Genomic DNA, 17,075 nt, shown 5'->3' on the forward strand with positions numbered 1-17,075 from the left:
TTTTTTTTTTTTCAGATGGAAGACATTTATTTCTGTGTAGCTACTTAAAAACTATGTATTATGTAAAAGGCAAAAATGTATGTACTTGATGTAAATGTGCGAATACTACTAATAAAGATTGTATGGGAAAGTCTTTATCAAGATTATTTATTTACATATTTTTAAGATTTATTTATTTGAAATTCAGAATTAGAGAGAGGAAGAGAGGGAAAGATGGAAAGAGAGATCTTTCATCTGGTGGCTTACTTCCTAGATGGCCACAATGGCCAGCACTGTGCCAGGCTGAAGGCAGGAGCCAGGAGCTTCATTCGGGTCTTCCACATAGGTAGCAAGGACCCAAACACTTAGGCCGTCTTCTGCTGCTCTTCCAGGCCATTAGCAGGGAGCTGGATAGGACATGGAGCAGCAAGGACACTAACTGACACCATATGGGATGCCAGCGGCACAGGAGGTGACTTTACCCACTTTGTGACAGTGCTGGCCTCAAGATTATTTCTCTATCCATTATTGCCTTCAGTAACAGAAAGTCAACAATTTTGACAATCAGTTCTTCCAGGCAGTTGAAGGACTGAGAAGGGTACATTTTGTTTTGTACATATCGTTTAGTGCTTGATTGTAAGAAGCTTCATTGTCCATTCATTCCTGGTACATTGTGCATGCTTTACAACTTGTAGTGGTGATTGTCTTCTGTCAGGTGTTGTGATGACCCTGGAGTATTTCCCAATGTTATAACCTTTAGTTTAAAATGACTACTCTCCACAGTAACAACACAATTGAAATGTATGCTCTAATTTAGTAATTTTTAAAGTTTATCTGTAGAACTTCTTTTGACAGAGTTATAGACAGTGAGAGAGAGAGACAAGGAGAAAGGTCTTCCTTCCGTTGGTTCACTCCCCAAATGGCCACCACAGCTGGCACTGCGCCTATCCAAAGCCAGGAGCCAGGTGCTTCCTCCTGGTCTCCCATGCCAGTGCAGGGACCAAAGCACTTGGGCCATTCTCCACTGCCTGCCTGGGCCACAGCAGAGAGCTGGACTGGAAGAAGAGCAGCCGGGACTAGAACCCAGCGCCCATATGGGATGCTGGTGCCGCAGGCTGAGGATTAACCAAATGAGCCATGGCGCTGGCCCCCGAAACATTTGTAATACCATTTACAATAATACATTTTCTATAGGAATACAGAATGCAGACACCAATATGTATTGATATTTTTGAAAGTGTGCACTCAGTTTTTTATTTTTTTTTAAATGCTGGTTACTGTAGTGAGTTTTGTGCATTTGATTTAGTTTATTTCTGTTTGAGAAATGCCTAGAATGTCTTCAGACAATGTATATACAATTACTGACCAAAGTTTCCAGCAAAGAAGTTAACAGTTTTAAAACACCTGTCTACATCCTGGGGTCCTTCAAAGATCAAGTGAAAAGGCAGGTACGCCACTGAATATAGTAGCTGGATCATAACATGCATTCCATGCAAGGCAGTTCCCTCATTTGCAACCAAACCACTTTAATTTACAACTTCAGTGTGTATTATGAAGTCTGTAATTTCTTGAAACTCACCTGGCTCCTGTGAAGAGTTGAGTCTGCATTTCCAGTCTTCATCATCAACATGGTTGCAATGAAGATTTCGCCCTTGATCACCTGGGATCTGGTCAGCTGGGGAAACTGTCTGTACTGGGGCTTGGTATACACGCCAATGCCAGCATGACAGACTCTGCTGCTTCCGGCTGCCAATGTGCTGCTGCTTCTGAAAAGAGGGCCTTCAACGTGAACCTGTCTTTGGTATTATTCCGTAAGAACAGCAGTGCTGTGTTTGAATGAACTTTGGTACATTCTTAATTAAGTTTTATGATTGAAAGAAAGCTGATCTTTTAGTATTCCTTTCTGTTTGTTTACTTTTCACATGATTTTAACAGTTTAGATTGCATAATAATTATGCAGCTAAAATTAAATTTAATATGTCTTTTGGTTTCTAATAGCCTTGTTGGCCAACATATAGAAAATGTTTCATCTTCACATAGCAAAGGAAAGATAACAAAGTCTGAATTCGAATCAGAAGTTTCAGTAAGTGAGCAGGATGATGGCAATCCAAAATCTGCCTTGAATACTTCAGAGAATTTAAAAAATGAGGTAGGTATATAAATCTTGCACTGTCTCCTACTTTTTGTATAAAGCATTTTTGTTATTAGCTATTCAGTTTGCTAGGTGCATATTTGCCATAAAATCAGTAGTTTAGTTACATGACATGTGTGTAATGGACATAGACTATGCTTATTTCATGTTATTCTTTCCAATATAGTATTTATACATAAGTTTCTCACAGTACACTGTTTGGTTATAGACAATTAATGATTTTCCACCACCATCAACTATTTGATAGCATGTACGTATAATCATTATTTAATCCCTTCCTTCCTTACTTTCAAGATTTCATTTTTTGAAAGGCAGAATTACAGAGATTTTCATCTGCTTGTTCATTCCCCAAATGGCCATAACAGCTGGAGCAGAGCCTGAAACTCCGTTCAGGTCTCATAAATGGGGGGCGGGGGCCCAAGCCCTTGGGCCATCTTCCACTGCTTTCCCAGGTGCATTAGCTGGGAACAGAACCGGAAGTGGAGCAGCTAGAACTGCCATGACTTGGGCTGTCTCTACTGCTTTCCCAGGCCATAGCAGAGAACTGGATTGGAAGTGGTGCAGCCGAGACTTGAACTGGCGCCCATATGGGCTGCTGGCACTGCAGGTTATAGCTTTACCTGCTACGCCACAGCACTGGCCCCTTCGCTACCTTTCTTTTCTTTCTGAATACTACTTTGATTCCATGCAGAGGCCAGTATAAAATTTCCTGAGGTATTAACATGGCAGTTTAAGCTCCCTTCAGGTGAGAAATAACTAAGGGAGATGAAAGCCACTTTATAAACAAAACAAAAGGAAACAAGTGAGATTAAACAGTAGTTCAAAGTGACAAGTCCCATATCCACGTTTATTCCTTTTTAATTTGGAATCTTCTGTTTTCCTTTCTCTCACAAATTTTCAGTGAATATGTGCTTACAACAACTTAAACTTTATTCTGAAAACTCAAGTTACTGAACCAGCTGTTTTTATGATAGTTCTTACAAGTATAGGAGCACAGCATGTCATAGATAGCATTCTAAGGGAACTACTTTTATTTTTCCCAGTGAAATAAAATCAAGCATATGTTAAATTTCAATTGTCAAATATCACATCCATAGATAAAACTATTACAAATGTCTCTTTTGGATCTGTTTAAGTCTAGTTCAAGCATGGCAGCTAGCTATATCCTAGATTTGTTTGCCTTAACTATTAGCTGACTGAAACTGTTAGTTCTTCCATTATCTAAGAGACTTGGACTATTGCTGAGTCTCTGCAAATAGGCGAAGGAGTGGAATTTTAATTATAATTGTATTTGTATTATTTATCTCATAAATTAAGATCCCAGAAATAGAGATGATGAGTACATCTCAAGGGACAGTTGTTAAGGCACAGCTGGTTAAGCTGCCTCTTGGGATGCCTGCATCCCATATCAAAGTGCCTAGGATCAAGTTTCACCTCTGCTTCCCATCCAATTTCTGGATAATGAGCCTGGGAGGCAGCAGGTGATGGCCCAAGTGTTTGGGTTCCTGCCACCCATGTGGAAGACCTGCATGTAGTTTCTCGCTCTGGTTTTGGCCTGACCAAACCCTGGCTGTTGTGGGCATTCGGGAGTGGACCAGTGAGTAGAGCTGTCTCTCTGACTCTGCCTTTGAAATTTGGGGAGTGAACCAGTTAATGAAAGATCTCACTTTCTCTGTCACTCTTGCTTATCAAATAAATAAATCCTTTTTTAGAAAATGATCTCTACTAGTTTTTTAAAAAAAGGAACATGTTGTGAGTAATATTCAGTAGTTTGTGTAATATCCAGTTCAGGACACCTCTGCCCAGTTAAGTTCATGTGTGTAGGAGAATTTGTTTCTGATGTAGTTTAATTTTTGTGCTGTCTCTGTTATCTCAAGGATTTGCAAGACAGAGTTTGCTAGGATAACAGACAATGTATTACAGAATTATTGTAGATGGTGCAGTACAAAGTGATTTTATTATGTTTTTTAGCTCTCTTATTTTTTAATAAGAAAAAATAGCAGTTATCTCCTCTCCTCCCAGAATGTGTGTATGTTCTTTTGTTGCAGTTTTTATATTTGGACTTTATTCTTATCTCAGCAAGGTCCATTTTTATAACTGTATGTTTCTTGTTTGTTTTCTCTATATATTCAAACTAGATTTTTGTTACTTGATTTTAAAAATTGTTAGTGGTTAGTGTTACCTCCTGAATCTTTATTTTCTGCCATTTTACCAAAATAGCCACATATTTCATTTAGTAAATATCTTGTTCTGCAGAACCCTGCTATATAAAAACTGTGTGGGTACTAAATTGCTAAGCCTTCCTAACGTGAGGTTTGGGAAAGTTTTAAGTTAAGAAGAAATTGTCCAGGTGATGTTTGGCCTAGAAGAGGCCGTTTGGTACATACACATTTCATATCAGAGTGTCTGGATATGAGTTGTGGCTCTGGCTCCCATTTCTAGCTTTATGCTAATGTATACCCTGTGAGGCCACAAGTGATGGCTCAGTAGTTGACCTCTTGCCCCTTTCCTGAGTCACTTGGAATGAGTTCCTAGCTCCCAACTTTAACCTCACTTAGCCCCAGCTGTTGTGGGAGTTGAGAGTAAACTAGTGGATGGCAGATTTCTAAATTTCTCTGTCTCAAATATTTTTTTAAAAATTATGATTACGGAGGTTATAGGTATTTTATATTAATTCTCAAAATAGGTGATAATAGACCAAATGCTACTACATGATACTTTTGTGTTATTTATCAGTAAGTTCTCTAGACATTGTACATTTCCTAGTACACTGTTAATAAATATATTAGGCATCATTTTAGGAAATTAGCAATGGTAAAATATTTGGAATGAACATCTGTGTATGCACTTCAATTTAAGGAACAAAAATTATAGATTGTGTCCCTTTAATGATTGTAAAAATTTAATTTTAAAACTTTCCAAAAAAAAACTTTCCAGAGAATTAAAAACCATAAATACTATAATTTTGCATATTTTAGAACACTATAAGTGACATTATTCTTGACTTCAGTAGCATTTTAATCAGCATTGTTTTTGAGATTTGTCCTTTCATTATTTTCATTTTGTGTTATAGGTTATCTGTTCTTCTGTTTATAGATATTTATAGGTTGCTTCTAATTTTTTGATATTGAAAATAATGCAGCAACGAGCATCCGTTTTCACAGTTTCTTAGACCATGTGTGATATCATTGACATTTTTACATGCCAGTAGAGTTAGTGGGTATGCACATTTTATTGTTGCTAAATTTAGACTCCTTTTAGCAGTCTGATTTCCCATGATTCATTAGCCTTGCCACACTTGACCACCGACTGTCACAATTTAACCTCCATCAGATTGGTATAATTTATGTGATATCTCTGATTTTTATTTGTATTCCAGTATTACTAAGATTGTATTTCTTTTTTTTTTTTTAACTGCATTTTATTTTTTTTTCCCTTTCCCTGTCTTTCATTGATATATAGGCATTCTTTATAGTTGGTAATTGGTAATAATCCTTTGTTGGCTGAATGTGTTGTAAATTGATATATAATATAACTGTTAATAATATAAAAAATCTCACTCTGATTTGCTTCATGTGGTTTATTAAAATTTAATCTATGCAAATATGTTATCATTTTTCATGAGTTATATATTTTGAAACTTGTTTTAAATCTTATTAGCGTGAGTCAGAAAGATGTTTCTTCTTCAAAAATGTAAAGTTTTGGATTTTGTTTTTGATTTTTACATTAAGTTATTAAAATCTACCTTAAAAATTTGTGTTCATTATATTTCTTGTTAAGGATTTGTGGAAACAGTGTTTGTGTAACACAGCTAAAAATTAGCTGACTTTAATGGGTATATTATTTTAACTTAGATTGTAAGGTGAGTGCCCTACAAATATACTACTTACTTATTTTTAAAGTTCAAGTTTGAGTATTTTTTTCTTAGGATATAATACAGTTTTTGGTTTTTAATATACAAACCATGCTCATATCACTAATGTGCAAGAATGCATCTTTTTTTAAACTTTTATTTAATAAATATAAATGTCCAAAGTACAACTTTTGGATTATAGCAGCTTTTCCCCCCATAACCTCCATCCCACCCACAACCATCCCATCTCCCAATTCTTCTCCCATCCCATTCTTCATCAATATTCATTTCCAATTATCTTTATATACAGAAGATCAATTTAGTATATACTAATGTAAAGATTTCAATAGTTTGCACCCACACAGATACACAAAGTATAAAGTACTATTTGAGTAGTAGTTTTACTGTTAATTTGCATAGTACAACACATTAAGGACAGAGATCCTACATGGGGAGTAGGTGCACAGTGACTCCTGAGGTGATTTAACAATTGACACTCTTATTTATGATGTCAGTAATGACCTGAGGCTCTTGTCATGAGCTTGCCAAGACTATGGATGCCTCTTGAGTTCACAAACTCCAGTCCTATTTAGACAAGGCCATAGTTAAAGTGGAAGTTCTCTCCTCCCTTCAGAGAAAGGTACCTCCTTCTTTGATGACCTGTTCTTTTCACTGGGATCTCACTCACAGAGATCTTTCATTTAGGTTTTTTTTTTTTTTTTTTTTGCCACAGTGTCTTGGCTTTCCGTGGGCTTTTTGGCCGGATCTGAATGCCTTAAAGACTAATTCTGAGGCCACAGTGCTGTTTAGGGCATCTGTCTGCTGTGTATCCTACTTCCCATGTTGGATTGTTCTCTCCTTTTTAATTCTATCAGTTATTATTAGTAGACACTAGTCTTGTTTATGTGATCCCTTTGACTCTTAATCCTATCATTATGATCAATTATGAACTTAAACTGATCATTTTGACTAGTAAAATGGCATTGGTACATGCCACCTTGATGGGATTGTATTGGAATCCCCTGGCATGTTTCTAGCTTTACCATTAGGGGTAAGTCCGAGTGAACATGTGCCAAACTGTACATTCCTCCCTCTCTTATTCCCACTCTTACATTTAACAGGGATCACTTTTCAGTTAAATTTAAACACCTAAGAATAATTGTGTGTTAATCAAAAAGTTTAACCAATAGTATTAAGTAGAACAAAATTATTAAAAGGAATAAAATAGTAAGTTGTTCCTCAACAGTCAGGACAAGGACTGATCAAGTCACTGTTTCTCCTAGTGTTTGTTTCACTTCTACAGATATCCTTTTAGGTGCTCAGTTAGTTGTCACAGATCAGGGAGAACATATTGTATTTGTCCCTTTGGGACTGGCTTATTTCACTCAGCATGATGTTTTCCAGATTCCTCCATTTTATTGCAAATGACCGGATCTTTTTTTTTTTTTTTTTAACTGCTGTGTAGTATTCTATAGAGTACATACCCCATAATTTCTTTATCCAGTGTTCTGTTGATGGGCATTTAGGTTGAAATTCCAGGTCTTAGCTATTGTGAATTGAGCTGCAATAAACATTGAGGTGCAGACAGCTCTTATATTTGTCAATGTAATTTCCTTTGGGTAAATTCCAAGGAGTGGGATTGCTGGGTAATGTGGTAGGGCTATATTCAGGTTTTCGAGGAATCTCCAAACTGATTTCCATATGGCTTTACCAGTTTGCATTCTCACCAACAGTGGATTAGTGTGCCTTTTTCCCTACATTCTCGCCAGCATCTGTTGTTTGTTGATTTCTGAATGTAAGCCATTCTAACCAGGGTGAGGTGAAACCTCACTGTGGTTTTGATTTGCATTTCCCTGATGGCTAGTGATCCTGAACATTTTTTCATGTGTCTGTTGGCCGTTTGGATTTCCTCTTTTGAAAAATGTCTATTTAGACCCTTAGCCCATCTCTTAAGTGGATTGTTTGTTTTATGTTGTGTAGTTTCTTGATCTCTTTATAGATTCTGGTTATTAAACCTTTATCGGTTGCATAATTTGCAAATATTTTTTTCCATTCTGTCGGTTGCCTCTTCACTTTCCTGACTGTTTCTTTAGCAGTATGGAAACTTCTCAATTTGATGTAATCCCAGTTGTTAATTTTGGCTTTGACTGCCTGTGCCTCTGGGGTCTTTTCCAAGAAATCTCTGCCTGTGCCTATGTCTTGCAGGGTTTCTCCAATAATTTGATGGTGTCGGGTCGTAGATTTAGATCTTTAATTCATGTTGAGTGGATTTTTATGTAAGGTGTAAGGTAGGGGTCTTGCTTCATGCTTCTGCATGTGGAAATCTAGTTTTCCCAGCACCATTTGTTGAATAGTCTGTCCTTGCTCCATGAATAGGCTTGATTAAATATAAGTTGGCTTTAGATGTTTTTGATTAATTTCTGGTGTTTCTGTTCTGTTCCATTGATCTATCCATCTGTTTCTTTACCAGACCATGCTGTTTTGATTATAACTGCCCTGTAGTACGTCTTGAAATCTGGTATTGTGATGCCTCCCTCCAGCTTTGTTTTTGTTGTACAAGATTGTTTTAGCTATTCGAGGTCTCCTGTGCCTCCATATGAATTTCAGCATCATTTTTTCCAGATGAGAGAAGAATGTCTTTGGTATTTTGATTGGTATCGCATTGAATCTATACATTGCTTTTGGGAGAGTTGGTATTTTGATGATATTGATTCTTCCAATCCATGAGCATGGGAGATTTTTTCCATTTTTTTGGTATCCTCTTCTATTTCTTTCTTAAGATTTTGTAATTCTCATTGTAGAGATCTTTGATGTCCTTGGTTAAGTTTATTCCAAGGTATTTGATTGTTTTTCTAGCTATTTTGAATGGGATTGATCTTAGAAATGCAAGAATACAATGCAAGTGTCCTAAACAACACTCTGGCCTCAGAATCAGCCCTCAAGGCATTCAGATCTGGCTGAAGAGCCCATGAGAGTATAGCAGGCATGGAAAGCCAAGATATCATGGAAAAAAAAAAAAAAAGACCTAAATGAATGATCTCGGTGAGTGAGATCCCAGTGGAAAGAACGGGGCCATCAAAGAAGGAGGTACCCTTCTCCAAAGGGAGGAGAGAACTTGCACTTTGACTATGACCCTATCGGAATAAGATCAAAGTCAGCGAACTCTAAAGGCTTCCATAGCCCTGGCAACTCATGACTAGAACCTAGGGAGATTACTGACGCCATGAACAGGAGTGTCAAATTGTTAAATCAGCAACAGGAGTCACTGTGTACTTACACCCCATGTGGGATCTGTCCCTAATGTGTCGTCTAAAGCCAAGTGATGCTATAACTAGTACTGAAACAGTATTTTTATACTTTGCGTTTCTGTGTGGGCACAAACTGATGAGGTCTTTACTAATTATATACTGAAGTGATCTTCTGTATATAAAGAGAATTGGAAATGAAAAAAAAAAAACAACCTGGTGTTAAAATGGAAATGGCATAGAAAATTAATTAATTAAAAAAAAAATTATGTAGGATCTCTGTCTTTAATGTGCTGTACATTGCTATTTAATGCTATAATTAGTAATCCAATGGTAGTTTTTTCACTTTATGTTGCTATATGGGCAAAATGTTGAAATCTTTACCTAATATATACTAAACTGATCTTCTGTATATAAAGAGAACTGAAAATGAATCTTGATGTGGTTGGAAGGGGAAAGGGAGCGGGAAATGGGAGGGTTGCGGGCGGGAGGGAAGTTATGGGAGGGGGGAAGCCATTGTAACCCATAAGCTATACTTTGGAAATTTATATTCATTAAATAAAAGTTAAATAAAAAAAAGAAATGCAAGAATACATCTTATGATTAAATGTTCCGTTATTTGAAGATAAATTCAGTTTTAAAGTAAACCAAATCTTTTGTTTTTACTTTGTTCGTTTTTTTAAATATTATTCTAAAAGTAGACCTTTATTACATTTGACAAACATTTGTATTTACTTTTTAAAAAAAAAGATTATTTATTTATTTATTTGAGAGGCAGACTTACAGACAGTGAGAGGGAGAGACAGAGAGAAAGGTCTTTGGTCCAGTGGTTCACTCTCCAAATGGCTGCAACAGCTGGAGCTGCGCCAATCCGAAGCCAGGAGCCAGGAGCTTATTTCCAGGTCTCTCACATGGGTGCAGAGGCCCACGGACTTGGGCCATCTTCTACTGCTTTCCCAGGCCGTAGCAGAGAGCTGGATCGAAAGTGGAGCAGCCGGGACTTGAATTGGCGCCCATTAGGGATGCCGGCACATCAGGCAGAAGATTAACCTACTGCGCCACAGTGCTTTCCCCTGTATTTACTTTTGCAGTTTATCTGTAATCTTTGAATAACGAAATCTGTTTATTTTTTGCATTTCTTTCAGAGTTCTGATTATACAAAACCAGGAGAAGTTGACCCTACATCTGTAGGAAATCCGAAAGATCCAGAAGATATACCTACGTTTGATGAATGGAAAAAGAAAGTTATGGAAGTAGAAAAAGAAAAAAGTAAGAAAACACTGGGATTCTTTTCTGAAATGTTTTTTAACTTAAGGGGTGATTTAAATATGGTTTTCTTGTTTTAAGTGGTAAAAATAAAAATTTACTTTTGAAAAGTTTTTGCTCACTGTTTTGTTTTTTTTTTTTAATATTTATTTATTTATTTGAAACAGTTACAGAGAGAAAGAGAGAGACAGACACAGATTTCTTCCATCCGCAGGTTCACTCCCCAGATGGCCACAATGGTGGGCTGGGCCAGGCCGAAGTCCTGAGCTTCTTGCAGGTCTCCCATGTGGGTGGCAGGGGCTGAAACAGTTGGACTGTCTTTCGCTGCTTTTTCCAGGCCATTAGAAGGGATTTGGATCAGAAGTAGAGCAGCCAGGACACAAACTAGCATCCATATGTGATGCTGGTATTGCAGACAGCAGCTTTACCTGCTAAGACACAATGCTAGCTCCACCAATTTGTTCTTGATTACCAAAATGTCATTTATCTCTATATAATTGTAACTTTAATCTTTTAAAGATTTATTTATTAATTTGAAGGCAGAGTTACAGAGAGGCAGAGAGAGAGATTGAGAGAGAGAGAGAGAGAGAAAGACGTGTTCCATCTGCTGGTTTACTCCCCAGATGGCTACAACAGCCGGAGATATGCTGATCTGAAGCCAAGAGCCAGGAGCTTCTTCTGTGTCTCCCACATGGGTTTAGGGGCTCAAGGACTTTGGCCATCTTATACTGCTTTCCAAGGCCATATTAGAGAGCGGGATCAGAAGTGGAGCAGCTGGGACTCAAACTGGCACCCACATGGGATTTCGGCACTGCAGGCAGCAGCTTTACCCGCTCCGCCACAGTGCTAGCCCCATAACTTTAATCTTAATTAAAATTGATTTATAAAAGTGAGGATGAAATAAAATGAGAGTAGTGATTTTAATCTTGAGGAAAATGGAGATATGGAAATAAGTTATAAAGCTTTAATATAGTTGGAATAAAACATTATGTTTTCTTTTTGTGTTTGTAGAGTAAGTCTCAGAGTTAAGAATTTTTATTGTTGGGGTGTTGGGGTTACAGACAGAAGACTAACATTTATCCTTATTATAATAAATTATATATACCATATGCTTTGATTCTTGTGGATAAGTTTCATTTTATGAAATATATTCCTTAGGCATAAATCAAATATTATGGATTTTCATAGTTAATCAGGTTTTTGGAAGATATTTTAAAGCTATTGAGAAGAAATATTTTACATTTATTTTGGATTTTTAAATACTAAGCATTAAAACCTGTTCCCTAGAAGGCAGCTTATTCTTTTTGGGATTGTTGTGTTGCTGGGGAATATTTTCAATCATAGTCATCATATATAATATATATATATATATTATATAACATATAATATATAATAAGGTTTGTCTGCAGGTCAGTCAATGCATCCATCTTCTAATGGAGGTCCACATGCCACCAAAAAGGTCCAGAAAAATCGAAATAACTATGCCTCAGTAGAATGTGGTGCCAAAATTTTGGCAGCTAATCCAGAAGCCAAGGTACTTCCATGTACAATTCTTTTATACAGATAGAAAAATAGTGACTTTATTAAGTATAGATTTTGGGCTGCTGGGAACTGTATCTTAATGTTAGCCGTTTTCCTAATTCAATAATAAATGCAAGATATCCTTTTCAAGACATTTTCTTAGCTTTATTATTTGATACATTGTTCACTGTTGTTTAACTTTTAAAACCAGTGTGAAATTTAAAAAGGAAATTATTAATAGAGAATTAGTTTTCCCTCACAGTAACAGACATTGATTTTTAAATGTGTTATTAAAAGGCTAGTTTTCTGGTGTGTGTAGCCTTAACTGGTCAACTTTGCCAGGGTTATGCAATCCTCCAAAATGAATTTCATATCCTTAAGTGAACTTTAAGATCTGATATTATAGAAATCCTGGAAAACTTTATAGAGTTGAAATAAGTGCTTTTTCATTATTTTTCCTAAAATAATGTATTCTCTTTTCTATTAAAAAATAGAGTACATCTGCTATTCTTATAGAAAATATGGACCTTTATATGTTGAATCCTTGTAGCACTAAAATTTGGTAAGTGATATAAATTTTTAAAAAGTAGTCTATATATGTATATGCTATGTTAGGCTCATTTATTAGAGTTAGATTGATTTATTCATAAAATAATTTAAAAGCATTTATGATTGATTGTTGCTGGTTCTATGTAAAATTGAGGACAAAATGCCTTTCCTGACCTGATTATACATTTATGAAATGGTGTGTTATAGGAAGAGAGGTGATGTATAACTACAAGAAGAAATGAGAGAAAGCTTCCTGGAGGAGGTAATTTGTGAGCTGAATCTTTAAGAATTCAAAGGAAGTAGCAGATAAGGGAAGCAAAATTATTCAGGAACCATGAGAATAAGGCAACAGTACTAAAAGGAACCTGTTTTTTCTGGGTGACTGTCAATGAGAAACCTGAACAAGTTCTTTTAGGTATGAGAAGACTAAGGGTATGATTTAGATTAGTAGTAAAAGATGAGGCTGGAGTGTTTAGGTATAATCAGGCCATCCAATGCCAAGTATATCCAACTTAATAATGTTTGATCTTTATCTTGGAAGGCCATTCAGGATAGCATTTGTTTTAAGTAAGGGAGTGAAATTATCTCACTGACATTTTAAGAAGACTTGTTCTCAAAGGACAGCCTACAGCACATTGCGTTTGTAAGTAGAATAATTTATAATTGCGAGCTTGTTGTCATAGCTCAGGTGAAAAATGAATGCTGTAACTAAGGCATTGGCAGTTTGGATTCAGAGGAGGGGGATATATATCTGAGGGCATTTTTAGCAGATACAATTGAAAGCTCCTGGTTAGTAATTAGATGGAAAGAAGAGGGAAGTATCTAGGCAGTCTGCCAGGATTTTAGCTTCCTTGTTTGGATCTGTGATCTGCCATCAACTAAGAATATAGAAAGAAAAGGGATTTATAGGAAAACATATGTGTTACAATACCGGGTTGTTAAATTACTTGATTTAAAAACAGTTTTTTAAAAAAGAACTTAAGAAAATTACTATTTTTGTTGATTTACTAGAATGAATGAAGAAAGAAATAGTATATTAGAGAGTCTTCAAAAAGTTTGTAGGGAAGTACTTTTTATATAAAAACTTTGCATGGATTTCAAATCTTTTATACCAAAGTAAAACTGTTTTCGTTTCATTTCCCACATACTTTTTGAAATAATCTTTTAAGCAAATACATACATTTAATTTAAGGAGATACTCTTTAAACCTTAAAGATAATGCTAATTCTTTTCTGCTCTTGATCTTCCCTACTTTTGGAACGTGCACATTTAAAATTGAAAATGAACTAAACCATTTAAAGGTATTGAGGATTTTCCTTATGCCATTTGCTCATTGAGTTTGAGGAAATCATTATCTGAGAAAATACAGTATTATTTTTGAGATTTTGTGTTTATTTGTAAAAAGGCTTTTATAGTCTTTGACAACTGAAACTTTGATGCAAGTCTTTTTTTTTTTTTTTTGACAGGCAGAGTGGACAGTGAGAGAGAGACAGAGAGAAAGGTCTTCCTTTTGCCGTTGGTTCACCCTCCAATGGCCGCCACGGTAGGCGCGCTGCGGCCAGCGCACTGCGCTGATCCGATGGCAGGAGCCAGGTGCTTCTCCTGGTCTCCCATGGGGTGCAGGGCCCAAGCACTTGGGCCATCCTCCACTACACTCCCTGGCCACAGCAGAGAGTTGGCCTGGAAGAGGGGCAACCGGGACAGGATCGGTGCCCCGACCGGGACTAGAACCCGGTGTGCCGGCGCCACAAGGAGGAGGATTAGCCTAGTGTGATGCAAGTCTTAATATCTGATAGAGCAAGTTTCTTTATCTATTCTTACTTAGAAGTGTCTCATTATTCTTGACCCTTTGTTTTTTGTTTTAAATTTTGGTATCATTTTGTTAAGTCCTGTACAAAAGCATATGGCATTTTCAGTTGGAATTATACTCTCTCTGTACATAATTTTGGAGGTAATTGACCTTTTTGGGTATTAAGTCTTTATTCATTCGTGATTTAATGTTTCTTGAGCACCTGTTAGGTAGTGCTGTTGATGTTGGAAGAACATTTTTTTCCACTATTTTCTGTTGATTTATTTGGGCTTTTTTTCCTTACTGTCTAGTAGAAGTGTAGATATGAATTAGGAGAGTAACTTATAAAATGGATACAACTTAAGTCTATTTCATAGAACTCTAGATAAGACAATTAAGTTATTTATGTTGCATGTTGCACCTATTTTCTCCTGCTTGTGTTCAATTTCTTCATAGTATTTTTTGAGGAATAGAAGCTTTAATGTAGTTGAATTTATCTGTCTCACTATAGTTTTTTCTTATGTCAAAGATCTTTACTTGTCTTGAGGTTATAAATGTACTACTTTGCATTTTTTTAAATTTTGCACTTAATATTGGGTTTTTAGTCTAGGATATATATATACATACATACATATACTTTTCAAGAGAGATTCATTCCCCTCCCTGTTCTGTTTTTCTGTTTGGATGATTGTTTACTCAGTCACATTCACTTACTTACAATGTTACCTTTACTGTAAAATTTCCCTCTACATACATGGGTTTGTTCTGTAATCTCTCCTATGGACCAGCAACTTCTTGTATTTCAGAACTGACTTGACTACTCTTCTTATCTCTGTTTTCTCTTACAAATTTTAGACTTTTCTTCTTGAATTCTCCAAATGTTATATGAGGATTTTAGGTTGTTTTGAATCTTTAAGTGACTTTGAGATATTCAGTTTTCTTATCTATAAAATAGGGTTTGCTCTGTTGAAATCTTAGTATATACCAAGTTGATCTTCTGTATATAAAGATAATTGGAAATGAATCTTGATGAAGAATGGGATGGGAGAGGGAGTGGGAGATGGGATGGTTGTGGGTGGGATGGAGGTTATGGGGGAAAAGCTGCTATAATCCAAAAGTTGTACTTTGGAGATTTATATTTATTAAATAAAAGTTAAAAAAAAAAAAGAGCCTTCATAGAACAAAGGCAAGGCAAAAAAAGATTTGCTTTCTTTGTTGTCTTTCATGTGTTATTCATGTATTATTTACAATTTTTTTACATAAAATATTTTTTATTTTTGTTAAATTTATTCTTAGGGAGCTTATCAGTTTTTATTTTACAAATGATTTCTTTAAAATAGCTTTCTATTGTGAACAGAGATGCAGTTGATTTTTTCTTTTTTTTTAGGATTTATTTTTTTTCTTTGAAAGGCAGAGAGGCAGAGAGCTCTTTTATCCTGTTATTCACTTCCTAAATGGCCTCAAAGCCAGGAGCTCAGAACTCCATCCATGTCCCCTACATACGTGACAGGGGCCAAAGCACTTGGGCCATAATCTCACTGTTTTCCCAGTCATGTTAACTGAGAGCTCAATTGGAATTGGGACTTGAATCAACACTCTGATAAGGGATACTGGTGTTATAAGTGGCAATCTAACCTGCACCACAATCCTGGCCCTACATTGATTTTTATGTATTGATGTCTACCTTTTTTAATATTTTCAATAATTTATATGTAAATTGAGATTTTTTTATGTAGAGAATTATAGCTTATCCACATACCTTTTTATCTGTGAAAATCTCTAATTCTTTCATCACATTTACTGTTTTTGTCATAGTATGCTGACTAGCTCCTTGAAAATTGTTGAATAGAAAGAATGACAGCAAGCAGTCTTAGGGAGTGCTTCTAACCTTACACCATTAAATATATTTTAACTTTAGAATTCTCCTGTATAAACATCTGGACCTATGGTTACTTTTACTTTAAATTAAATGTATAATTTTAAAAAAAGTAATACATTCAAATGCTTCAAATTTCTCAAAATGTTTATAAAATAAGAGGGAGAATCATAGTGACAAGTTTCTGTCCCTGTCATCCATCTTTGTATTCATTGTTAATGTTTCAGATATCTTTGTAGTATCTCTTCATACACAAATAGAGATTCTTATTTATCTCTCACATTTCATAGAGGTTAATAAATTATGCATACTATTTTATGCCTTGATATTTATTTTTAACTTCTTGGCCATAATTTTATTTCATTCATACAGAATTCCTCATTTTTTTTTTTTGATGGTTGCATAGCATAAAATTGCTTTATGTGGTTGTACTGAAATTATCTCATGATGTATTTATTGTGGCTTTTTGGTAAGTCTTTTGCTATGACAAATACTCTTTTTAACATTTTGAAATGATTTTTTAAAACATTTTTTATTAACTTTTAACAGATTCAATATAGTTTATAGATACAATTCTGAGAATGTAATGATACTCCTTTCTATTCTCCCACCCCCTCCCTCTCCCTTTCTTTCTTCCTTTTTTTAGTTTTTGAGATAACATTTTAAATTTAAATTTACATTAAAATAAAAAGGCTTAATGCTTTGCCAAATAAGTTTTTGTTTTTAAGATTTATTTTGTTTATTTGAAAGAATTAGAGAGGGGGAGAGAGAAAGAGAGAATCTTCTATCTTCTGGTTCACTCCCTAGATGACTACAACAACCTGGACTGGGCCAAAGACTAGGGC

The 17,075-nt window shown here is 35.6% G+C and overlaps 1 protein-coding gene across 2 annotated transcripts in view; it reads left to right on the plus strand.

The window, feature by feature from the left end:
• The window catches only part of SUCO (SUN domain containing ossification factor), a 105,221-nt gene that overhangs the window by 28,669 nt on the left and 59,477 nt on the right, over positions 1-17,075 (plus strand). For both annotated transcript variants that reach the window (XM_062192793.1, XM_062192794.1), the window contains exons 6-9: positions 1,978-2,128; positions 10,375-10,498; positions 11,905-12,029; positions 12,511-12,578. In XM_062192793.1, the coding sequence (XP_062048777.1) occupies positions 1,978-2,128; positions 10,375-10,498; positions 11,905-12,029; positions 12,511-12,578 (468 nt within the window). The remainder of the gene's footprint in view (positions 1-1,977; positions 2,129-10,374; positions 10,499-11,904; positions 12,030-12,510; positions 12,579-17,075) is intronic.

This window comes from Lepus europaeus, chromosome 5 (genome assembly GCF_033115175.1).
Source record: "Lepus europaeus isolate LE1 chromosome 5, mLepTim1.pri, whole genome shotgun sequence".
Lineage (NCBI taxonomy): Eukaryota > Metazoa > Chordata > Mammalia > Lagomorpha > Leporidae > Lepus > Lepus europaeus.